The sequence below is a fragment of the Tachysurus vachellii genome, chromosome 9 (genome assembly GCF_030014155.1).
Source record: "Tachysurus vachellii isolate PV-2020 chromosome 9, HZAU_Pvac_v1, whole genome shotgun sequence".
In the NCBI taxonomy this organism is placed as follows: domain Eukaryota; kingdom Metazoa; phylum Chordata; class Actinopteri; order Siluriformes; family Bagridae; genus Tachysurus; species Tachysurus vachellii.
Genome location: NC_083468.1, coordinates 27813453 through 27839226, shown reverse-complemented (window position 1 = coordinate 27839226; position 25774 = coordinate 27813453). Strand labels below are relative to the sequence as shown.

General features: G+C 38.6%; 1 protein-coding gene across 12 annotated transcripts in view; it reads right to left on the bottom strand.

The window, feature by feature from the left end:
- Nucleotides 1-4451: 4451 nt before the first annotated feature.
- The window catches only part of LOC132851511 (uncharacterized), a 224438-nt gene continuing 203115 nt past the window's right edge, over nucleotides 4452-25774 (bottom strand). For all 12 annotated transcript variants that reach the window (XM_060878439.1, XM_060878444.1, XM_060878447.1 and 9 more), the window contains 24 exons: nucleotides 24984-25160; nucleotides 24496-24663; nucleotides 24161-24334; nucleotides 23684-23857; nucleotides 20127-20303; nucleotides 19808-19981; nucleotides 19154-19327; nucleotides 18345-18512; nucleotides 16139-16312; nucleotides 15792-15965; nucleotides 15422-15589; nucleotides 14778-14951; nucleotides 14430-14597; nucleotides 13486-13659; nucleotides 12900-13070; nucleotides 12083-12253; nucleotides 11715-11888; nucleotides 10538-10702; nucleotides 10273-10446; nucleotides 9157-9333; nucleotides 8050-8223; nucleotides 7177-7350; nucleotides 6814-6978; nucleotides 4452-6160 (listed from right to left, as the gene is read on the bottom strand). In XM_060878439.1, the coding sequence (XP_060734422.1) occupies nucleotides 5971-6160; nucleotides 6814-6978; nucleotides 7177-7350; nucleotides 8050-8223; nucleotides 9157-9333; nucleotides 10273-10446; nucleotides 10538-10702; nucleotides 11715-11888; nucleotides 12083-12253; nucleotides 12900-13070; nucleotides 13486-13659; nucleotides 14430-14597; nucleotides 14778-14951; nucleotides 15422-15589; nucleotides 15792-15965; nucleotides 16139-16312; nucleotides 18345-18512; nucleotides 19154-19327; nucleotides 19808-19981; nucleotides 20127-20303; nucleotides 23684-23857; nucleotides 24161-24334; nucleotides 24496-24663; nucleotides 24984-25160 (4153 nt within the window). In that variant the 3' untranslated portion in view covers nucleotides 4452-5970. The remainder of the gene's footprint in view (nucleotides 6161-6813; nucleotides 6979-7176; nucleotides 7351-8049; nucleotides 8224-9156; nucleotides 9334-10272; nucleotides 10447-10537; nucleotides 10703-11714; nucleotides 11889-12082; nucleotides 12254-12899; nucleotides 13071-13485; nucleotides 13660-14429; nucleotides 14598-14777; nucleotides 14952-15421; nucleotides 15590-15791; nucleotides 15966-16138; nucleotides 16313-18344; nucleotides 18513-19153; nucleotides 19328-19807; nucleotides 19982-20126; nucleotides 20304-23683; nucleotides 23858-24160; nucleotides 24335-24495; nucleotides 24664-24983; nucleotides 25161-25774) is intronic.

The following is a 25774-nucleotide window of genomic DNA, read 5'->3' as shown; positions in this document are numbered from 1 at the left end:
ACACTACGAATACCGGGTCATGCCGTACGGCCTATCTATCGCCCCAGCTGTGTTCCAGGGGTTCATGAACGAGGTGCTCCGACCCTTCTTACAAAGGTACATCATGGTTTACATCGATGACATCCTGATATATTCAAGGAACCTAGAGGAGCACCATCACCACGTCCGTGAGGTCCTAGGGGCACTTCGTTCCCAACAGCTCTACCTTAACCTCTCCAAGTGTGAGTTTCACCGTGAGGAGGTACAGTTTCTGGGCTACGTCATCAGTGCACGGGGGATACAGATGAATGACAGGAAGGTTAAAGCAGTGAGGAGCTGGCCCGTTCCGGAGACGATTAAGGAACTCCAACGCTTCTTGGGCTTCGCAAACTTCTACCGTCGGTTCATTCAGGGTTACAGCCAGATCACCGCTCCCCTCACTTCTCTCCTCAGGGGTAAGGCGCGGACCCTGAGGTGGACCAAGGAGGCCCAGGGGGCGTTTGAGGAGCTCCGCCAGCGCTTTTGCTCCGCTCCCGTGTTACGTCATCCAGACCCCCGGAAGCCCTTTGTAGTGGAGGTGGACGCCTCCTCGACGGGGGTGGGGGCTGCTCTCTCTCAGCGATCAGGCACCCCACCACAGCTCCACCCGTGCGCTTTCTTCTCACACAAGCTCTCGGCAGCAGAGCAGAACTATGACATCGGCAACCGTGAGCTTCTGGCTATTAAGCTCGCCCTGGACGAGTGGAGGCACTGGTTGGAGGGTGCAGAGCACCCATTTACTGTGGTCACAGACCACAAGAATCTCCAGTACCTGCGGGAGGCCCGGAGACTCAATGCCAGGCAGGCTCGCTGGGCCCTCTTCTTCACTCGGTTCCAATTTCATGTCACCTACCGAGCTGGGGCGCTCAACGGAAAGGCTGACGCCCTGTCCCGGATGTTCGGGCCTGAGGAACCCAGACATCCGGACCCCATTCTTCCTCCTTCGATCGTCGTGGGGCCTATTGTCTGGGACATGGACAGCGAGATCCGTGCTGCCTCCATCCAGGAGCCCGCCCCCAGAGGGTGCCCTGCGGGAAGGGTCTTTGTTCCCACATCCTGCCGTGGTGAGCTAATCCAGTCGGTCCATGAGGGACCGGGTACAGGCCACCCAGGAGAGAGGAGGACAGTCCAGCTCCTTCAGGCTCGCTACTGGTGGCCGAGGATGGCAGAAGAGGTTACCCGCTACGTCCAGGAGTGTTCCACCTGCACCATGGCCAAGGTACCTCGCCACCTGCCCGACGGCAAGTTGGTGCCGCTCCCCGTCCCTCAGCGCCCCTGGTCACACCTAGGCATCGACTTCGTGACCGACTTGCCACGGTCAGGGGGTAACACGTGTATCCTGGTAGCGGTGGATCGCTTCTCTAAAGCCTGCCGACTTGTGCCTCTGAAGGGGCTGCCCACGGCCCTCGAGACAGCCGAGGCCTTGTTTCATCATGTATTCAGGAACTTCGGTCTCCCGGAGGAGATAGTTTCGGACCGTGGGCCCCAATTCTCCTCTCGGGTTTGGCGTGCCTTCTTCCAGCTCCTGGGGGTGTCAGTAAATCTGACGTCGGGTTACCACCCTCAGTCCAACGGCCAGCCGGAACGCAAGATTCAGGAGCTGAACAGGTACTTGAGGACTTACTGCAGCCAAGATCAGGGAGATTGGGCACGGTTCTTGCCCTGGGCGGAGTATGCTCAGAACTCGCTTTGCCAGGACTCCACGGGCCTCACCCCTTTCCAATGCGTGCTGGGGTTCCAGCCGCCCTTGTTCCCCTGGTCGGACCAGCCCAGCCTGGTTCCGGGAGAGCAACCGGGTCTGGGAATCGGCGCACACCCAGTTGTGTCGGGCCCTCCGCAACACCAGCCGGCACGCTGACGCGAGACGTCTGGAGTCTCCCGGTTACCGCCCCGGGGATCGAGTGTGGCTCTCTACTAAGGACCTGAAGATGAAACTGCCGTGCCGCAAGCTCAGCCCCCGGTTCATTGGGCCGTTCAGGATCTCCAGGAAGATCAGTGACGTGTCCTACCGGCTGGAGCTGCCACCGAGGTACCGCATACACCCAACCTTTCACGTGTCCCTGCTGAAACCGTGTGTCTCGCCCATTTCTCGCCCTCCAGGTGGCCCCGTGGTGCCCGTCCAGCCGGAGGTCGTAGCTCTGCCAGGCGTCTATGCAGTGCGGGAGGTCCTTGACTCCAGACGGCGCGGGGGTCGCCTCGAATACCTGGTGGACTGGGAAGGGTACGGCGCGGAGGATCAGTCTTGGGTAGCACGGCAGGACGTGCTGAACCCGGGTCTGCTGGCAGAGTTCCATGCTGCCCACCCGCACCGCCCGGCGCCCAGAGCTAGGGGTCATCCTCGTCGCAGGGTCAGGGCGTCCGGTGCCGCCCCTGGAGGAGGGGGTGGTGTCAGGGAGCTACCTGACTCTTCTCCCATGTGTGCCCCGCCCGCACGGAGCGGCTCGCCGGCGTACTAATTACACACACCTGACTCTCGTTTCTACCTCATCACCAACCCTATATAATCCCCTCTCTCACTCAAACCACCGTCCGTTATTATCTATGGTTCGGCTGTGCTTTTCACTACACGCCGTTTGCATTCACTTCCGGACTTCGTGGGCCGCGCTCCCTAGCGCACCACCGGATATCTATCTCTGCTAACCAGTTGTTTATGGCATTAAAACTGTTTGCCTTCACTTCGGCTTCCACCTCTGTGTCTGGCATAACAATATGAAGTATTAATTAAATATTATTTAAATAATTAAATAAATAAATAAATAAATATTTAATTCTAAAATTAAAACAGATTCAGCACAATGATTTCAATATGTCAAGTTCAGTCACGTGATATTCACCCTTACCATTTTTGTCACCGAGCATCTTCTGAGCTGGCAAGGAAAAAGAAAAAATAAGATTAAAGAAATGTCTGAATAAAGAAGCAGATTTAATACCACACACTTACTTCACCTGCTTATCTTGCAGTAATAATAAACAGGAAACATTTTGTCTACTCAGGGAATGTTAATCATTTTAAACTTACATGCACATGCATCATCATGTGTTAGTAGACAGAAACATTTTGTCAACGGACGCGGGATAAAAACGGACCCAAATGCAGGACAGCGTAACAAAAACAGGGAATTTAATAAATAAAAGACACAAAACAGGACACAGACAAAACAGGACACAGACATAACCAGACATGACGACGACATGAGGCAATAGACAAGAGGATTCCGCACTCCACAATGCAACGCGGCTCAACTAAATAACACAAATAATTAATTAACATGAGGGACAGGAGTGCAGAGGCGGGGCAGAAAAGACAAGGGCGGGGCAGACACGTGAACATGAAAACATAAACAAAAGGCACATGGCCAAAGTCCAGGCAGAGTCCTGACACATTTAAAACTCCACAATAAAGAAAAATAATACTTACCCTGATCGTTGTTAATATCAGTTCATCATCCTCGGGGAATCAATTCAAAGCCCCTTGAACAGTTAGTATATTGCCAACGGCACAGACATTTGTTAGTGGAACAAGACCAAAACACTGAGACAATCAGAAAGGCTTTTTGTTCAGACTTGGAGAGCATTTCATATCACAATTCAACAGAACTGTGCTCCAGTGCTGAGCCTAATGTGTTAAAACCTCACTTTTACTTTATGTACCTTATTTTAATATGTAATAGACTATTGAAACATTAAGCCTGTATTCTCATAAATACTGTCAATGTTTTATTAAAACTGATCATTTTGTATTAATTTATTGTTCTGTGCTGTAGGAGCTCGTGGACACTCGCTTTCCTCTTTCAGCTCTATTACTGCTAAGTATGTAAGAGCTCCTGAAATATACGTGTGGTTATTTTAACTGTGTTTCAGAAAGAGCGGCTGGATTAACCGCAGTAGCTAAAGCATCTTTAGCGTCTTCCACAGATCTTAATCTTAATCCCTTATATTTATTTTAGAGAAAGTGTAACAAAGTGAGTAATTCGCGCTACAGTAAGAAAAAGAATGAGAGAACAGTCATTATTGCTGCAATTGAACAAGTAAGACAACAATAAAGTATAAAGTTAGTGAATGAAGGTTTTACTGTCAGTTTTTCTACAAAAATAATTTAGTAGATATTTAATGATCATTTAAAAATGTTCTTTTAAAAGTGAAATGATAGAATTTTATCATTTTCATTATAATAATGAGTATAAGTTATTTTATTATATTAATAATCAGTTAGAATGACTAATACACAGAGTTAAATTACTGCATGTGTGTAATAAGGTACTGGATGTGAATATGAGCTTATTAACTACAGTAAAGTATAAAGTTAGTCAGTTCCAGAGCAGATAATGAACCGGAGACCTGAACAGAGCAGCAGAAGGACAAACAAAAATAACTGACCAAATTATTGTGTTAATATATTTCACCTTTAATAATGCAGTGAAATGAGCAGAGACTGAATGTTTACTACTTTATTCAGGTACATTACACTTCTCATTCATCAAATTCAGTTCAATTCAAAACCACATCAGTTCAGTTTAGTCCTTCATCTGCTTACAAAAATGGATCTACACACTGAACACATTTAAATCTTTTCATACACATGTACACAAACTCAGAGCTCTCAATAGGATACAGAATGTGTGGTATTGAAGCTCTTGGTCCAGCAGTACATACTCACAGGAAGTACAGGAAGTTGAACCCTGAATTCTCTGGAGGACTTCCTGTATATCAGAAATATCTCTCACACAATTGGAACAAAATACATCATTTGGCTGGGACCAAATATATTAAATAAAAATATAATTGATGCTGATTTGAGTCACTAGAATATTTAACTTCAGGCAGTAAAAAAAGTCTAATCCAGTTGTACATCTGTTTAAAATAAACAAACTGCATTAGATGTTATCAGACACTTGTAGAGAAGGCAGGCAGCATGTTGGTGAAGCATGTTGGAGTACGAGTGAGACTGTAAGTGTGAGACTAAACCTTATTCCCTCATGGAACAGTAACTTATCCCCTGTAATACTAATAAATAGGACAGGACAGAGGTCAAGAAAACTTACATGATACATAAACTGCACTTTATTTAAACCTTAATTTATTAAGCAATTACCAGAGTTATTTAGTTAGTAACTAAAACTGAAGCCATTTACAATGAAATTTTTGTTTTGTTTTTAAAACCATCTTTAACTAAATTAATAATAAGGTCTAAAAACCTCCATTTTGATAACGTGCAGTTACGTTAAAACCTTTTTATTTGTTTTTTATGATCTTTAAAATGTTTTGTAGGATTGTTCTTGATATTTTAAACAGTAGATTTAAAAAAGTAATGTTTTAACACTCTCATCATTCAGACTGCAGCACAGTAGGACAAAACATTTTACAGCACAAAGACATTTTAAGAAAGAAATTCTGGTCCAGAAATCACTGCTCTTTTTGTGTTCACTTTCTATTAGAACCAGTTTGTTCCTTTCCATCAGCTTGGTGTCTGTCAGTAGTGTCTATGGCTGTGAAGTGTAATAGATCATTATTTTATTTCATAAATATATCAGTATTTTAGTTTAAGTTAGACGTTTAGTTTATGTTTAGTTGATGTTTGTGAGTTGTGCTGTTTAATTGTTTTTCTGCAGTATGGTATAATCCATGTACCCTGTACACTTGTACTACATAATGAACTCCTGACTGAATCCCTTATCTGTACAGCTGAAGTTCCTCCTTTAATTTTGGTCATATTTATATTTGGGGATTACAGTGTAGTTTTGTATTAGTAGGATTCGAGTGTCACGGTCTGCTGAGGCGTCTTCTGTCTGAATTGTTTGAATTGTTGTCATTATCTAATATCTTTTTGTGTTTTGGATGTTTGAGTGCTTTTTGTGTCCCTTTTCTTGTAGTTTTGGTGAATTACTTGTGTTTGTGTCGTGTACTTCTGTACTGTTCTCTGGTGTTATATGAACTGCCTGAAGTCTCTGGGGTTCAGATGTCAGTGTCTTTACTACAGCTGTCCTGGTCCACACTGCTTTCTCCCCAGTGTGTGTCTTTTATTTCTTCATCTCTTTGTTCCGTCTTTACTGTAGAGGAGTCAGGTTCTGAAGTCGGCTGTTCATCAGACTTAACAAAAGGCAACAAATTCCATGCTTTTTTTAACAATGACTCCCCGTCATACCTGTAATAATAATTCAGATGTCAGTGGGTTTATCATTTAGTTACTATCTTTATAATTTAACACATTTGTGGGAATCTGTTGTGATTTTAATTCTGTGTAAAGGATGTAAATATTAAGTAAATGTAAATAATCAGAAGCTCCAACACTGTAATCTGTATTATTGCTCTTTCACTGGAGCTCTATCTGTTTTCTCTTTAATTATCAGAACAATAAAATATTTTAAATAGACCACATTTACTGTAACGACATAAACACTCCACTTAATATGGTAGAAAAGTAGAATAAATAGGAATAAACAAATAGATCCTTTTCCTTTCAGTGAGTGAGTTAGGAGCATGTTGGACTAGAGGAACCTGTCCTACTGAAATGACAATAAAACTACAGGTATTTCTGAGAAGAACAGTAACAGATCAGTTCAACGTCGATCAGATCAGAGCTACAGAGTTAGATATTAGCATAAAGTGATGAATTATAGTTTTCTTTAGTTCTGATACTGAATACTAAAGTTTATCTCTGTGCTTCTGTCAGTAAGATTTTTATTGTTCCATGCTGCTGATTTGTCCAGATCCATTACTCTGACATGACACTCTTACACTTACATTATAATCTACAGAAAATACACATTCAGTACTGTGTGTGATAACTTTACTTACATTAACTGTCCTCCTGAACGCTCCAGTATCTCAGAGAGCTTCTTTACTGTTGAATCTGTTAGTTTATTCTCTCTCAGATCGAGCTCTTTCAGATAAGAGGAGTTTGACCTCAGAGCTCCAGTCAGAGCAGCAACATCTCCATCTGTTATGCTGCACTTCTTTAACCTGCTCACATGGAGATAATGATGTAGGTGTGAACATTAAGAACCAGGTTCATGAACTCATAGTTAATGTAACACAAACACAGACGTTAAATTAAAATAGAGATTATGTTTTGTTAGTGTGTATCAGGAAAGATCTGATTCACAGAGAACATAAAGATTGTGATTACAGTTCAGTGTGTTTCATCACTGAGTTACTCACAGCAGTTTCTCCAGTTTACACTCGTGTATCTTCAGTAGATCACAGAGCTTCTTCACTCCTGAGTCTCCCAGTTCACACCATCTCAGATCCAGCTCTCTGATGTGTGATGGATTTGTACAGAGAGCTGAAGCCACATCAGCACAGGATGATTTACCTTTTACACTTTTCTGTAGTCTGCAGAGAGAGAAATGGAATTTAGTCCATTATTATAGAAAACAAATATGAGTTAAAATGTTGATACATTTTTAAAATTCTGATTTCCTTTAATTTAGGTGTTATCTCATGTACACAAGGAAGTGTTGTCTATTGCCCTCACAAACACACACACACACACACACACACTCTCTCACACACATACACACAAGCACACACACACACACAATATAATATAATTAAGATACATGCTGCATTTTGAGAACTTATTCGTACATTATAACAAACACAACAGAGCTGCTGTAAGTGTAAAGAATGTAATGATAAAGTAAATGATGTAACTGAACATAATAACCTCATTTAAAGCTTTTAAATATAACAATTATTGTTTTTAAAGAAAAATTTCCTTCCTAAACTTAATTTCACCGTCTGTTAAGTAATGACTGAAGTATTGATTGAACATGATAATGTTAGACATGTTACACAGATGTTTATAGCTGTTTATTATATCTGTTATAAATGCTAATTGAGGGTTATTATTAGAAAACATCTGTATAATTAAAGTACAGTTGTCTTTAATGTACAGTTCATGGCAGGACAACATGCACACACACTTTCACATTCATTCACACAATTTATCCTAGTCAGTCCACCCACGAGCAGGCAGCCTTGTTCTGGGTTATTAAAAAGCTTGGTGTGTTTCATCACTGAGTTACTCACAGCAGTTTCTCCAGTTTACACTCGTGTATCTTCAGTAGATCACAGAGCTTCTTCACTCCTGAGTCTCCCAGTTCACACTCACTCAGATCCAGCTCTCTGATGTGTGATGGATTTGTACAGAGAGCTGAAGCCACATCAGCACAGGATGATTTACCTTTTACACTGTTCTGTAGTCTGCAGAGAGAGAAATGAGAAAAGATATTCAGGTTTAATTAGCGTGAACTCGACGTTTCCTCTAACAGCACAACATGGAGTGTTCAGTTATATCAGTATGAACAATGGTTCTTCTCTTTGTTCTCTTTATTCTCTCTCTTTAATCTCTCTCTCTATTCACTCTTTATTCTCTCTCTATTCACTCTTTATTCTCTCTCTATTCTCTCTTTATTCTCCCTTTTTTTTCTCTTTAATCTTTTTATTCTCTCTTGACGTTAATAAGACAAAAAAGCAGCTTTTCATGTCACTGAGAAACTGCAAAGAATTGTAAACTCTTCTATCCTGAAAATGTCAGAAAACCCAAAGTTACAGCTCTACAAAATGCTGACACTGTAGACTCCTTCCATAAGTGTTAAATAAAGTCTGTTTTAAAGAAAATAATAATTCTATTATAAGAATGTTTTATTTTTATTGTGAAATAACTTTTTTTTTGGAAGGTTTAAATAATAGACAACGTGAACATGTTATTCACCAGATGGTCTCCTCACTTTGCTCTATGTGTACATCCTGCTTGGTTAATGTTCCTGCTCTGCCTCTGGTTTGTCCCTCATTCCTGCCTGATCTACGACACACTGCCTGTTTCCTGCCTGATCTGCATTACTCTGTTCCTGATACTGGATTAATGGACTGTTTATTACTCTGTTCTCTGTCTGCCCTTTATTATGACATTAAGTTAGAAATAATGTTTTTATATGTAATGTACATGTTATTATTTGAGTGTTTTAATAAATTATACGTACTAATAAATATTCAGAAAGTATTTTAATAAATTATTTCTGTATGATTATGACACAAACCCCACAGTAGAATTTCCTGTACTGCTAAAATAAGATTTTGTAAACTGATTGATATTTTTAAAATGTTTAGTTTAATTATAAAGACATTATTACTCACTTTAGTGTCTGCAGTTTACATTTAGGATTCTTCAGGAAATCACACAGATTTCTCAGTCCAGACTCTCCTGGTTTATTACTGTTCAGATTCAGATCTCTCAGGTGTGAAGGGTTTAAAACCAGAGCAGAAAACACATGTGAACAGTCATCATCTGTCATACTGTCTACTGTATATAACCTGGAGAGAGAGAGAGAGAGAGAGAGAGAGAGAGAGAGAGAGAGAGAGAGAGAGAGAGAAAGACAGAGAGAGAGGCAGACAGACAGAGAGAGAGAGAGAGAGAGAGAGAGAGAGAGAGAGAGAGAGAGACAGACAGACAGAGAGCGAGAGAGAGAGACAGACAGAGAGAGAGAGAGAGAGAGAAAGAGAAAGAGAGAGACAAAAAGAGAGAGAGAAGGAGGTTAGTCTCTGTCACTATTACACCCAGTGTTCCACTTCCTGTCCACCAGAGCTGATAAATCAGTGGTCTGGACACCTGGGACAGAGAAAGTTCAGGTCAGGGCTGTTAGTTTTTTACTCAGTTGTGTAGTGGACCAATAAATCCAACCACCAGGAAAGGAAGAATCTGCTGCTCCTTAATGACTTTTGTGAAATAAAAAGATTTTGTGTCATTATGTTTAAACCTCATTCATGTCCCAAACCTCCTTCTGGGCAGGTCTTTGGCTGTACCACGTTCATACACGATGCCCTGGACGTATGTGAGGTGGTGTATAAAGTTTGTGTTCAGAATTTTCCTGCCTGTAACTCAGCAGTACTGAATGTGAATTACTGTAAGTTATTATTGTACAGGTTTACAACTCACAGCAGCTCAGGAACATTATATAGTAAATATTTGTTCTTCCTGAAGCTAATACTTTTGTTGTCCTATTGATAAAGATGAGTGCTGTGACATTTAGTGAATATCTACTAAACTGGGTTGTAAGAAATGGGATATTTAAGTCTGTACTTTAAGTAAAATAGTGTTTTCCTCAAAGAGGCAGAACATAAAGTGAGTGCAGTTCACTGTGTCAGAGGTTTTCAAATCAGTACAGACACAGTTAGCATGGCTACAGTCACTCCTGACTAAACAAGAGCAACTGAGAGAAAACAGAGATCTGTGTGTTTATAGCTGTTTCTTACGTAAGTTTCTGCAGTCTGTAATGTGGATCCTGCAGCAGAGCTGAAAGCTGCTTCACTTTGATGTTCTTTGGTGTTTTGGTGCTCAGATCCAGCTCCGTGTGCAGTAAGGGGTTCTTACTGAACATGTCTGTAAGACACGTGTAGGCTTCCTCTGCATCAGGACTTTTTAACAACCTGTAGAGGTTTGAAGGAAAAGTTATTTTTAACAGAAATTATATTTTTTTAATATGATATTTGTATATATCATCATTGCTTATAGAATCACCTCAGTGTCAGGTTGTAAACTTTGTTGTCAGTAAGTTGTTTCACTCCTGAAGCTCCAGGGTCGTTCCCTCTGAGATCCAGCTCTCTCAGGTGTGATGATGAATTCTGTCTCAGAGCTTCAGCCAGAAAAGTGTATCCTTCCTCTGTTATACTGCAGTCTGAAAGTCTACACAAAATTACACCAATTGTATTATTTTTATGTAGGAAAGGTCTGTAAGTCTCTGTAAAAACCAGGAGTATAAATGTGGCAGCGTTCAGTGTATAAATTAACTGTATTTACTCTTGTTGTTCTCTTTGGGAACATGTTCTGAATTACACATTTGTGATGTCTGAATTTTTCTGAACTAATAAAGAGACATTATAAAGTCAGTACTGATAACTGGACCATATCAGTAAATATAAATGATTTAAAATATATATTTCTCTATTCAGTCTGACACGTCATCTCAAATTCAGTCTGCTTTAATAAAAATAAATATAAAGTGCAGATGAAAAATCTCAGAGCTCCTGAAGTTTTTCCACATTTTGGTAGGTTTTAGCTTCACCTTAAAAGAGATTTAACTCATTTTTTCCTCATTGATCTACACACAATACTCCACAATAACAAGGTAATATATGGATAATATTTTCCTTTAGCTGCTCATTCACAAGTTTTTTTCTGTTACAGACATTTAATGTTGTAGAAAGTCCCCAAAACAGGTAAGTTCCTGTTCTTACTCACATTATAACAGCTATAAACAGTTGTTCTGGCTTCTCTTTTTTCTTTTACTTGAAGTTAATCAGTAAAAAATGCAGCTTACACTAAGAAAGTCTTTATTGTGGAGACTTTAATGTCTTAAAGTTATTGATACTGGAGACTCCTTCTGTAAATGTTCTGGGATTCACAGATGATTATATGATTATTAATACGACACTGTCATTTATATTCTTACCCCTTTTCCCTCCTGTGGGGACATTAGGGACATTTGTCCATGTTATTTCAAAATAACAAAATTATTTCACAGATTAGCATAATTCTATTAGCATGATTAGCATGTGGATAATGAGATGATTTCTAAACTGTCCATGACTCTGTGTTTGAAATCCACAGGCACTGCAACACTTTGTCACAAAATATTGTGTATTTCACGTCTCTCATCATCGTCTGGATTATAAATGAAGTGTGTATTAGACGTTACCTCAGAGTCTCCAGTTTACAGTGTTTCTTCTTCAGTTCCTCAGAGAGCAGCTTCACTCCTGAATCCTGAATCCTGTTGTTACTCAGATTCAGCTCCTTCAGGGTGGAGTGTTCTGATCTGAGAGCTGTGAGCAGAGCTGAACATCCTTTCTCTGTCAGATTACACTCACTGAGTCTGAAAACACAATAAATCACAGGGTTTTTCTTTAACACTTCTGTATGCAGAGGAGCGTCTTTTCTCCTCAAACTACTCATTACTACTGAAAAAGACTGAAAACTAGATGAATGATTGATCACCTAAAGACAAACCGTTCAACATTAACATCACTAACTGAAGTTTACAGATTAATATAGAATTTAATTCCTTACTGAAGTTTCTCAGTCCTACACTGTGGATCCTTCAGTAGAACAGAGAGCTGCTTCACTCCAGAATCTCCAGATATTTTCCCACTCAGATCCAGTTCTCTCTGCAGTAAGGGGTTTATACCCAGAAATTCAGTCAGATAATCACAGACCTTTTCTGTTTCAGGACTCAAAATTCTGAAGAGAGAAAACACCTTTCATTATGATACTGATAACAGACCTCTGGATGTTTGTCCCCACAAGATGCTGATGTTAAATGATGTGAACCAGCACAGACAATTATTCTGATGCCTCAGCATTAATAATGTAATAAATATAATGTCAATGTAACAATATGGAAATGACTTTATTTAGATAACTTTCTAGTTTTGTAGCTCACAACCTATTAAATGCTTTTCTGAGCTGTGTATTTTTTGTGAGCTTGTCCTGGTTTCTACATCTCTGTCTCTTGTTAAACTGTTTTCAGAAGAGTTTTTCTATTTTATTTGCAGGGATCAGATTTGTGTATCATTCAGAGTTGAATTAGTCTGAATACCAGCTCTCATCATGGGTTTAGACTGTCTTTAGTTTATGCTAAATTACTAAGTTTACAGAACTTTAACTTGTTATACAGAAAATCCCTTAAAATAACCTTTATACATGAAGAAAGCTACTGAGGAAAAACTGCTGGTTATGATGATACCATAATGAGAATCTTGGACAAAGAAAAACATGTAAATTTAACACCTTCACCACTTATTGTGGAAGCATAAAGAATAAAATATTACAGTGTCAAATATTTACAGTGTTGTAAAAAATACATTAATGTAAATCAGAAACTCACCTCAAAATCAACTTAGAGTTTGGATTCCCTAGAAAAGAACTAAAAATGTTCCATCCTGACACACTGTAGTTCCCTCTGAGATCCAGCTCTTTCAGAGGTGATGAGGAGTTTGATTCCAGAGCTTTAGCCAGATCACCACATTGTGTTTGTGTGAGATTACAGTTATTTATTCTGAAAGAAAATATTAATAAAGGACATTTCACAGTGAGACAGTGACATGACAGTGACAGAGCATCACTGAAGGCTTTGTAATTAATAATAATCTCAGTACAGGCCAGTAGACAACAGTTAGAACCATTATTTAAGAGAAGCACAGGTCACATTTCACAGGAGATTCATGTAATTAGATTAATTAATCTACAGGTGTTACCTGTTTATAATTAGAGGATTTAGACTAATGTTTTAATAGCTTCTTTGACTTATTTATACAGTAAAATTATGTAAGATAAGCAATTTTAATTTTAACAATTGAACAATTTTAACATTCATTTTTATGTTTTTCTCTTATATCCAAACTGAAAACCTGTTATAATTTGTTTTATCTCTCATTGGTTTTGTTTTATAATAAAGACTAAAAATAATTTACTTCAGTTTCTCCAGACTGCAGTTTGAGGTCTTCAGTAGATCACAGAGCTGCTTCACTCCTGTGTCTCCAATTGTATTGTCACTCAGGTCCAGATCCTTGAGGTGTGAGGGGTTTGTTCTCAGAGCTGATACAACAGCAGTACAGTCATCTTCAGTGAGACTGCATTTATACAACCTACAGAGAGAGAGAGAGAGAGAGAGAGAGAGAGAGAGAGAGAGAGAGAGAAGGAGGTTAGTCTCTGTCACTATTACACCCAGTGTTCCACTTCCTGTCCGCCAGAGCTGATAAATCAGTGGTCTGGACACCTGGGACAGAGAAAGTTCAGGTCAGGGCTGTTAGTTTTTTACTCAGTTGTGTAGTGGACCAATAAATCCAACCACCAGGAAAGGAAGAATCTGCTGCTCACAGAGAGAGAGAGAGAGAGAGAGAGAGAGAGAGAGACTGTAATTATACAACCTAGAATACAATTACACAACACTAATTACACAACACTAATTACACACAACTGAGAGAATGAAGCAGACTTGTGGTTTCAAACAGCCCAGAATGAACTGATCTGGTTTATTATATATATATATATATATATATATATATATATATATATATATATATATATATATATATATATATATATATATATATATATATACAGTATCTGACAGAAGTAAGTTCACCCCTCACATTTTTGTAAATGTTTTATGTGACAACACTAAAGAAATGACCCTGTGCTCCAATGTAAAGTAGTGAGTGTACAGCTTGTATAACAGTGTAAATCTGCTGTTCCCTCAAAATAACTCAACACACAGACATTAATGTCTAAACCGAGTGAATGGGCCTAAAGTGTCAATATTTTGTTGGTCACCATTATTTTCCATCACTGCCTTAACCCTCTTGGTTGTTCTCACTTCTGTCAGATCCTGTATATAAATAAATGATGCCTTTACCCCAGTTTCAGCAGTTGTTGATTCTTCAGCACATCACAGAGCTCCTTCATTCCTGATCCTCCCAGTTTATTCCCACTCAGCTCCAGCTCTCTCAGGTGTGAGGGGTTTAAACCCAGAGCTGATACCAGAGCAGCACAACCTTCATTTGTCATCCTGCAGTTATTTACTCTGGATACAGAGACAACAAGGAAGACAAGACTTCTGTTTAAATGTAGTTTTATATTGTTTAATGTAAAATATACAGTTTAAAAGTAGACTAAAATATTTCATTAATGACATTATATACAGTTATTACATTCCAAAAGGAATACACTAGTGTTTAAGTATAAATAAGTGATCAATACTAACTTGAGTCTCTCTGGTCTGCAGTGTGAATCCTCCAGAAGAGCAGAGAGCTGCTTCACCTGCGAGTCTCCAGATATTTTCTCACTCACATTGAGTTCTCTCTGCAGTAAGGGGTTCACACCCAGAACTCTAGAAAGTAAATCACAACCTTCCTGTGCAGCAGAACTTTTCAACAACCTGCAGAGAGAGAAAGAGAGAAGATTTTATACAAGTGGAAAACATAAGAAACTATTAGAAATGTAGCCACAGTTTCTAAAATTGTCTTAAGTTAAAGTTTAGTGCTAGAGTTCTTTAATAATTCACTTTTAGCAAACTAATAAAAACTGAAATTTCGTACATGTCTGTATTATTAAAGAAGTTCAAACACTGAATAAAGGCAGGTGAAATGTAGCAAAAAAATGAAAAGCAAATACAAAACTACCTTTTTACAGTAATATTACATCATGAATTTAAGATTCCTAATTATTTTGTGTTGCTACAAAATCATTTTGAAAATCTTTTCGGATGTCAGCGAGTTTGTCCATAATAGATTATTTATGAAGAGGACGTCTAATATGACCATCAGATATAACATATGGAACATATTTAACAAGTAGTCCTGATATGTATATTATAAATTATTCTCTTAATGATTTAATAATATAAACCTCAGTGTGTTCAGTTTACAGTCTGGATCCTGTAGTAAATCAGTGAGCAGCTTCACTCCTGATGCTCCAGGGTCGTTCCCTCTGAGATCCAGCTCTATCAGGTGAGATGATTTCAGAGCTTCAGACAGAACAGTGTATCCTTCCTCTGTTATACTGCAGTCTGAAAGTCTAAAGAGAGAACATTGTGTGGTATTAATGATACTCTGATGTCTGATAAAGACTTAACATTGTATTATTTTAAGCATCTATATAGTACGTAATGCCAAGAAGATTTAAGACATATCTGTTCTACATGTAGCCTGTGTTTGTATTCTACATGTAAAGTCACAAGCTCTTATGTACATGTTAAAGAGCAGAAGCAGAAGCTCACCTCAGTATCTGCAGGTTACAGGACTGATGTTGCAGCAGTACACAAAGCTTCTGCACTCCAGAGTTTCCAAATTTATTCTCACTCAGATCCATCTCTCTTATGTGTGCAGGATTTAAATAAAGAGATGAAGACAAAGCTGAACAGCCTTCTTCTGTAATACTACAGACCTTTAGCCTAAAGATAACCAGAAACAGTGGAAAGAAAATCTTCACTTTAAGGAACATTTTATTCTGATGATCACATGACAATGAGTTTATATGAATCATACAGTGATTATAGTTAAGAAAAAAGTATAATTTTATATTTTAAAAGTAATAGTTAAGTCTATAAACATTTAAGTGACATACGTAAGTTTCTCAGTTCTGCAGTGTGAATCCTTCAGTAGAACAGAGAGCTGCTTCACTCCTGAGTCTCCTTTTATTTTCCCACTCAGATCCAGTTCTCTCTGCAGTAAGGGGTTTGTACCCAGAACCTCAGTCAGAGAATCACAGACCTTCACTGCATCAGGACTTTTTAACAGCCTGTAGTCAGGAAACAGAAACAGATTAAATTATTAACAGTTTCATCCTTTATTTTACCTCCAGCCTCCTGAATCCTCCATTAGATGTCAGTCTCTGCTGAAACCTTGAGTATCAGATCATTTTAACTACTGATCTTAAAAATGACTGATTCATAATTAAATGTAAAAGGTTTTGGGTTAAACTGAATATATTATTAAGAGGTGTAGTGAGGTGAGACAGCAGGTATGTTTTGTGTTACTGGAATATTACCTTGATATTTTACTGGTAGAGACACAATTGTACTGGGACACGTCTGACTTATTTAGTGTCAACTGTCCAAAATCCACAATTAGTTCTATTGATATTTTAATATGTGAACTTTCACAACCACAAACAGGAAATCAGGCAGTAAGTCACTGATAGATACAGACAGAATGTCACCATTTGTCTTCTGTATAAGTTTTAACTCTTTATAGTCTGTTATAAAAACTATAAAATATTTATATTTAATAGAATATACTTAATACTTAATAAAATATATATATACTATATATATAACTATAACTATAAAATACATTGTGAGGTCTATAACTGAAACAGTACTAATGTGTTCAATCCTGTGTTGAGTTACTGTCTGTGTGGAGTCTCTGTACCTCTCATGGGGTTTTCTCTGGGTTTTCTGCCTGACTGACTTCATTAATCAATATAATAAACTACACATTATGTTGATTAAAGAAAGACTTAAATTACATTCACAAATTTATCACAATTTCACAAATATTTATTTTTTATTTAATAGATAAAACTGTTAAATTCTAGTTTAATACATTTTACAATTAGATACAATTACAGACAATCTACAGTGAAAAGAAAGACTGGTTCAGTAATTATGTATAGATTTGTTTAATTGACAGAGATCTGGTATAATTCTAGATGTTTCAACTACAACAAAAAAGAAAAATGTCTTTAATCAGTGTATAATATCTGTAATCCTTGATGGATCAACATACAGTTTTTATAACTGAAAAAAAGTCAGAATTACTGTCACTTTCACAGATTTACTTAAAAGTGAAAAAATGCATATAAATATGATTAAATATCTGAAATGTTTCAACAGCAATGAGACAAAGATATTACGAGACAAACCACTGAGTATTTTAGGACACTTTAAGTGACTCTAAATGTGTTAACCTGCCAATAACAACAAATTATTAGAAATTGCACAGAAGTTTGTGTTTTGTCAGTAAGAATGTTGTAAGAGCTACAACTGTATTCTGTATTGCTCTGTTAGACAAGAAAATTAAATAAATGAACAGGAAGTAAGTGTGTGTTGATGGTTTAAGAGCTGTTATTGTAAAGCTGAACCTCATCATTCTATAACTTGTTATTTTACCACAACTTTGGATTGAAGGAGAAACATTTTCTGTAGTTTTTTAAATAAGTGACAGTTTCGAATGGTGTCTAAAGAAGTGCTGCTTTTCCCACACTGATGCCTGTCAGGAATCCCCTGTGTGCAGTAAACAAAGTGAGACTAGTGCTATGGTCCTTACTTCTGCTTTTGTTCTGTGTTTCATTGATTTATTTATGTTGTCATGTGTGTTTTGTCTCTTGTCTTTGCTTGTTTTCCTCGTTTGTCATGATTAATCTCCACCTGTTTTCAGTTTATGTCCTGAATATAGATCTGTATAAACCATGGGGTGTGTTGTGTGGATTGTAAAGTTTACACTCAGTTTAGTCTCTGATGTTAACAGACCTTGTTTTTCTGTATGATTACATGGTTTCTGACTTTTTGCCTAGCTATGTGAATATTGTATTTTTCTGAGCCCTTAAACTGCAGTTTGCACCTCAAACGGTCACACTGACCATCACAGATATATGATCTGTGTTCAGTGGGATTGAGCTCTGGGCTCTGATCAGGAGTTCTTCCACTCCAACATTAACCTCTACACCATGTCTTCATGGAGCTGTTTTGTGCACAGGGACATTGTCATGCTGGAACAGTGTCTGGATTCTTAGTTCTTAAACATCTGAACATGTATTGTATCTTGCTGACCTCAGTGTGTTCAGTTTACAGTCTGGATCCTGTAGTAAATCAGTGAGCAGCTTCACTCCTGATGCTCCAGGGTCGTTCCCTCTGAGATCCAGCTCTATCAGGTGAGATGATTTCAGAGCTTCAGACAGAACAGTGTATCCTTCCTCTGTTATACTGCAGTCTGAAAGTCTGTGAGAACAAATGTTTATTATTATTTATTCATGACAGAGATCTAAATCTAATCTTATTCTGTTTGGTAGGATTTAGTTTAAATGTTTTTGCTTGGTGGTTTAAATGGATATCAGAATCAGAATTAAAAGGTAACTGTAATGTTTTCTTTAAAGGTTTGAACATCTTGGTAGTTTCTAGCCACCTGATCATAAACCTAAAATTATTTTCCATATAATTAATCCTTATATTAACACGTCCAGTTTAATCAATTAATAAAAGGGCACTATTACTATTTTTCTGGTGTCAGGTCAACTCCGTCAATGAACTCAGTTTCCCAGAATGCACTGTGGCCTACAGTCACTACAGACAATACATCCCAGAACCCATTACCCCTAACTTGTTCCCAATCACCAGACTTCTGCTCACACTCTTCTGTTCTATCACATCTCACATTGTGATGATGTAAAGCTCAGTTTGTGTTACACCTGAAATCACCAAGCCTTTTGTTTCTGTTAGTTGTTAGATGTCTGGTGTCTGACTCCTGGTATTTCCCTGTATGCTGCTTACTGATTGCCTAACCATGATCCTCACTACAAGCATTTCAATCAATTTTAACTTCTAACTTAAAACCTGAACTTGAATAATAAAGATGAACTGACCTCAGTGTCTCCAGTTTACAGTGTGGACTCTTCAGTCCAGCACAAAGCTGCTTCACTCCTGAGTCCTCCAGAGGATTACTGCTCAGATCCACCTCAGTCAGCTTGGAGGATTCTGAGCTGAGAACTGTGTGTAAAGACCAGCAGCTTCTCTCTGTCAGGTTACACTCACTGAGCCTGAAAGGAGAAAATAAAAGTGTCAGCTGTAGTACTGAATCTGTAGAATATGATGATTTCTGTTGGTTGATTTTTGTCTACAGGAGTTTTAATCCTTGGTAAAATCTAAACTAAGTGAACAGACCAAACCTCACATAGCAAAAAGGCAGCTAAAGGACGGTCCTTTACAATATCACTGTAAATAATCCCTATCATTTTTTGCTAATAACTTAATGATTGTCTTCCTGCTCAGTCAATAATGTTTAAAGTTACTATTAAAATTACAAATGAACACCACACTACATGGCCAAAGTCATGTGGACACTTCTGGAATAAAAGGAACTACTGAAGTGTGTTGTGTCTAAAAATCTCTCCTTAGTTGCTCCTCACACAACGCAGTTCAAAACTGTTTCCTTTCACACTGCATGACAGATGAAAATATTCTGCGTATAAAACCAGACTGACGCTGAAACATTACAGTACAAACATCAGAACACTTACTTTATTTTCTGAAATTTACAGTGTGAGTCTTTCATCAGAACTGAGAGCTTCTTCATTCCTGAGTCTCCTGTTTCCTTCCTGCTCAGATCGAGCTCTTTTAGGAGTAAAGTGTTTTTATCTACAACTGAATTCAGCCAATTACAGGCCTCCTGTGCAGCAGAGCTTTTTATCAACCTGCAAAAACATAATAATAATAATAATAATAATAATAATAATAATAATAATAATTCTCAAATTTATCCAATTTGCTCTCGGATCTTTACAGTATTTATTTATGTTGAATATTTATGAAATGATTTTTGCTTATTTGAAGAATCACCTAAGTGTCTTCAGTTTGTAATTTTGATTATTTTGGATTTCATCAAGTATTTTCACTCCTGAATCTCCAGGGTCGTTCCCTCTGAGGTCCAGCTCTATCATGTGTGATGATGGGTTTGATTTCAGAGCTTCAGCCAGAGCAGTGTATCCTTCCTCTGTTACACTGCAGTCTGAAAGTCTAGACAAAAATAGTAATAAGTTCATTTCTTTAATCATACAACCATTTCCACCAAACACTGTGTTTTTAAGAAAAAACAAACCAACAGCCATCTCAATAAAACAAAACTCAGTCTTGGCCACTCATTCAACACAGCTACCAGTGAGGGTAAAGTGTACCAGAGGCTCCTCTTGTAGCCTCAGGGGGAGGCATTACACAATCTACCCTGTTCTGCATGGATGAGCTAGCAGAACTCATTATTGGCTAGTGTCACTGTGATTGATAGAGGAAGTGAGAGAGAGAGACAGAGAGAGAGAGAGAGAGTTTACCACCACTGGCTTCCTGAGATCACAACCAATCTTGTGATCTCAGGATGATTGTGTGAACACATTTCTGTTGCCCCCTTTAGGGAGTCCAGCTAAGGTAAATCACAAGGCAAATTTTGTGGAGATTTTGTCCAGTTGTACCAGTTTGTTCATTTACAAAAACATCTTCCAATCATCTGCTATGCTTACACACATTTGTTTAGACCAGCTTTCTATTAATAGATTTTCTTAGGTGAAAGAGCAGATCTGGAGGGTTCATGGGCAGAGTGTTCGGTGAACTGAAACTTTTTGGATGCTTTCGCCTAACCACAATCACAAGTCTCTCAGGTTTGCTGACTGCGGAGTAGTCAGACGCATTATGTCCCAGGAAGCTCTCATGTCTGTCACCTTCTGTCAATTCAAGTCAAGAAGCTTTTATTGTCATTTCAACCATATATAGCTGTTACAGTACACAGTGAAATTAGACAAGGTTTCTCCAGGAACATGGTGCTACATAAAACAAAGACAGAGCTAAGGACTTAGTAAGTAAGTCTTAGCAACATGAAGTGCAACTGTGCAACCTGGTACAAACAGTGCAGGACAAGACAAACAAGACAGACAAGACAGTGCAGGACAAAAGACAAAAAAATTACAAGACAATACAAAAAAGACAATACACAGGAGGCAATAAACTGAAACAGCGGCGACCAGTGTAAATACTGTGTGTTCAGTGTAAATACTGTATGTTCAGTGTAAATACTGTGTGTTCAGTGTAAATACTGTATGTTCAGTGTACAGTAAATACTGTGTGTTCAGTGTAAATACTGTATGTTCAGTGTAAATACTGTGTGTTCAGTGTAAATACTGTGTGTTCAGTGTAAATACTGTATGTTCAGTGTAAATACTGTGTGTTCAGTGTAAATACTGTATGTTCAGTGTAAATACTGTATGTTCAGTGTAAATACTGTATGTTCAGTGTAAATACTGTGTGTTCAGTGTAAATACTGTGTGTTCAGTGTAAATACTGTGTGTTCAACAATATTGCGTGTGCAGAAATACTAGATTGAACACAGTGTTATAGCAGCAGTTACATGAGATAATGTAAAGTATTGTGCAGAACAGCAAACAACTGAAATGTGAGACAGAATGTGCAAAGAACAAAAAGGGTGCAAAAACAGCATGTAAACAGATTGATGGATGTATATTGGAAGTGTGTGTATTTGGTGTAGGTCTGTGCAGTCCATACAGTTGATGTGTGTGTGTGTGTTGTGCTCAGTACAGTTCAGTTATTAAGGAGTCTGATGGCTTGTTGGAAGAAACTGTAACCCAGTCTGGTCGTGAGGCCCGAATGCTTCAGTACCTTTTTTCCAGAAGACAGGAGGGTGAAGAGTGTGTGTGAGGTGTGTGAGGTCCACAATGCTGTTGGCTTTGCGGATGCAGCGAGTGATGCAAATGTCCATGATAGAGGGAAGAAAGACTCCAATGATCTTCTCAGCTGTCCTCACTATCCGCTGCAGGGTTTTGCGATCCGAGATCGTAAAGTTCCCAAACTAGACAGTGATGCAGCTGCTCAGAATGCTCTCAATGGTCCCTCTGTAAAAAGTAGTCAGGATGGGGGGAGGGAGATGTGCCTTTCTCAGCCTTCGTAAGAAGTAGAGATGCTGCTGGGCTTTCTTGGTGACGGAGCTGGTGTTGAGTGACCAGGTGAGGTTCTCCGCTAGATGAACACAAAGAAATTTGCTGCTCCTGACGATCTCTACAGATGATCCGTCGATGTTCAGTGGAGAGTGGTCGAACTGTGCTCTCCTGAAGTCAACAAGCATCTCTTTAGTTTTATTAACATTCAGAGACCGGCTGTTGGCTCTACACCAGGTAGTTAGCTGTTGCACCTCCTCTCTGTATGCTGACTCCTTGTTCTTGCTGATGAGACCCACCACAGTCGTGTCATCAGTGAACTTGATAATATGGTTCGATCTGTGCATTGCTGCACAGTCGTGAGTCAGCAAAGTGAACAGCAATGGGCTGAGCACACAGCCCTGAGGGGCTCCAGTGCTCAGTGTGGTGGTGCTGGAGATGATGTTCGGACTGACTGAGGTCTCCCAGTCAGAAAGTCCAGAATCCAGTTTCAGAGGGAGGTGTTTAGTCCCAGCAGGCTCAGCTTCACAATCAGGTGCTGAGGGATGATTGTGTTGAATGTTGTATTCTGACTCTCTCTTATGCTCTCATAGCCAGTCTTGCCAGAGTCCCTGTCTGCACTTTACACATAATGTACATTGTATTAAACCTTATATGATTACAAGTATAACTAATACCTCTCTCTCTCTCTCTCTCTCTCTCTCTCTCTCTCTCTCTCTCTCTCTCTCTCTCTCTCTCTCTCTCTCTCTCTCTCTCTCTCTCTCTCTCTCTCTCTCTCTCTCTCTCTCTCTCTCTCTCTCTCTCTCTCTCTCTCTCTCTCTCTCTCTCTCTCTCTCCTGCTGAGGATAGATCTGTGTGGAAAGCCTATAACCCATGGGACTGTCGTTGGAGACCAACTTAGAACTGCTGTTGTGTTGATCAGCTCGGGTCTTCATCACTGAACATTTGAAGACTTGGTTGCACAAAAACACAAAACTATAAACAGCTGTAGAAAGTATCATCCAAATGAGGATGGGTTCCTGTCTGGTAGCTCTACCATTGTTTTCACACTGAGATCATGTACATTAATGATCATTTTAAAATGTCAAATTCAACGTTTTAAAATGATTAAAATGATATGAGTTTAGAAACTTTACATTCACTGGACACTGGACCACCTCCCCATGTAGATAGTATATATAAGACTGTATGAAGAGAATAACCTATAAATATATATTCTTCAATTATAACTGCACTTAAACTTTTTTTTTCATGTTAATGAACAATTAACAGGACATCAGATGTGTCCCACATATTAGTCTCAGTTATCAGTCCTGTATTGGTTTTGTCTAAATTCATGTAATAACACAACCACCATCACTGTGTCGTATTTAGTTGTAACAAAAAATAATCTAACATTGTTATTAGTAGTAATAACAGTACCAGTGGTAGTACTGCTTATACAGGTTTATATCACTGTACCTTAATATCTCCAGTTTACAGCATGGATTCTTGAGTCCTTTAGATAATTCCATGACCCCTGAATTCTGTAGGCTGTTTTCACTCAGGTCCAGTTCGGTTAGAAAACAAGGCTGTAAACTGAGAACTTTGGCCAGAGTTATACAGCTTTCTGTCATTAGGTCACATTTAATAAGCCTAAAAAGGAATAAAAAGATCAGAGGAGCCACTACATTTCATATGAGTTTAAACACACACTGCATGTAATATAATGACAGTCACATGTTTCATCAACATTTTTGTCTCATCTGTAATTAATTTTCTATAGATACAGAGCTCTTATTGTGTGTGGCTGAAAGACTAATTTTGTCTGTTCTCTTTTCACATGATGTTTCACTTTACATGAAGGTTAAAATCAAAAGAATCCCTAAAGATGAACTTATATTCTACTATATAATAATAACAATAATGATAATAATAATGAGAATTTAATGTACATACGTAAGTTTCTCAGTTCTGCAGTGTGAATCCTTCAGTAGATCAGAGAGCTGCTTCACTCCTGAGTCTCCTTTTATTTTCCCACTCAGGTTTAGATCCGTCTGCAATAAAGGGTTTGTGTCTAGAACATTATGTAGATGTTTAAAGACTTCCTCTGCTTCAGGACTTTTCAACAATCTATAAGGAGAAAAAAAAACTCATTAATAATTTTATATTAAATATACCTTACTATAGTATTTTACTCTAATCAAATAGTAATAAAATACTTTTACTTGTTTATACATTCGTAATTAATGAATGAAGTGAACATTGTCATGTAATTGTTATAAATTGCTGACCTCAGTGTGTTCAGTTTACAGTCTGGATCCTGTAGTAAATCAGTGAGCAGCTTCACTCCTGATGCTCCAGGGTCGTTCCCTCTGAGATCCAGCTCTATCAGGTGAGATGATTTCAGAGCTTCAGACAGAACAGTGTATCCTTCCTCTGTTATACTGCAGTCTGAAAGTCTGTGAGAACAAATGTTTATTATTATTTATTCATGACAGAGATCTAAATCTAATCTTATTCTGTTTGGTAGGATTTAGTTTTTTAGTTTCCTTCCTGCTCAGATCGAGCTCTTTTAGGAGTAAAGTGTTTTTATCTACAACTGAATTCAGCCAATTACAGGCCTCCTGTGCAGCAGAGCTTTTTATCAACCTGCAAAAACATAATAATAATAATAATAATAATAATAATTCTCAAATTTATCCAATTTGCTCTCGGATCTTTACAGTATTTATTTATGTTGAATATTTATGAAATGATTTTTGCTTATTTGAAGAATCACCTAAGTGTCTTCAGTTTGTAATTTTGATTATTTTGGATTTCATCAAGCATTTTCACTCCTGAATCTCCAGGGTCGTTCCCTCTGAGGTCCAGCTCTATCATGTGTGATGATGGGTTTGATTTCAGAGCTTCAGCCAGAGCAGTGTATCCTTCCTCTGTTACACTGCAGTCTGAAAGTCTAGACAAAAATAGTAATAAGTTCATTTCTTTAATCATACAACCATTTCCACCAAACACTGTGTTTTTAAGAAAAAACAAACCAACAGCCATCTCAATAAAACAAAACTCAGTCTTGGCCACTCATTCAACACAGCTACCAGTGAGGGTAAAGTGTACCAGAGGCTCCTCTTGTAGCCTCAGGGGGAGGCATTACACAATCTACCCTGTTCTGCATGGATGAGCTAGCAGAACTCATTATTGGCTAGTGTCACTGTGATTGATAGAGGAAGTGAGAGAGAGAGACAGAGAGAGAGAGAGAGAGTTTACCACCACTGGCTTCCTGAGATCACAACCAATCTTGTGATCTCAGGATGATTGTGTGAACACATTTCTGTTGCCCCCTTTAGGGAGTCCAGCTAAGGTAAATCACAAGGCAAATTTTGTGGAGATTTTGTCCAGTTGTACCAGTTTGTTCATTTACAAAAACATCTTCCAATCATCTGCTATGCTTACACACATTTGTTTAGACCAGCTTTCTATTAATAGATTTTCTTAGGTGAAAGAGCAGATCTGGAGGGTTCATGGGCAGAGTGTTCGGTGAACTGAAACTTTTTGGATGCTTTCGCCTAACCA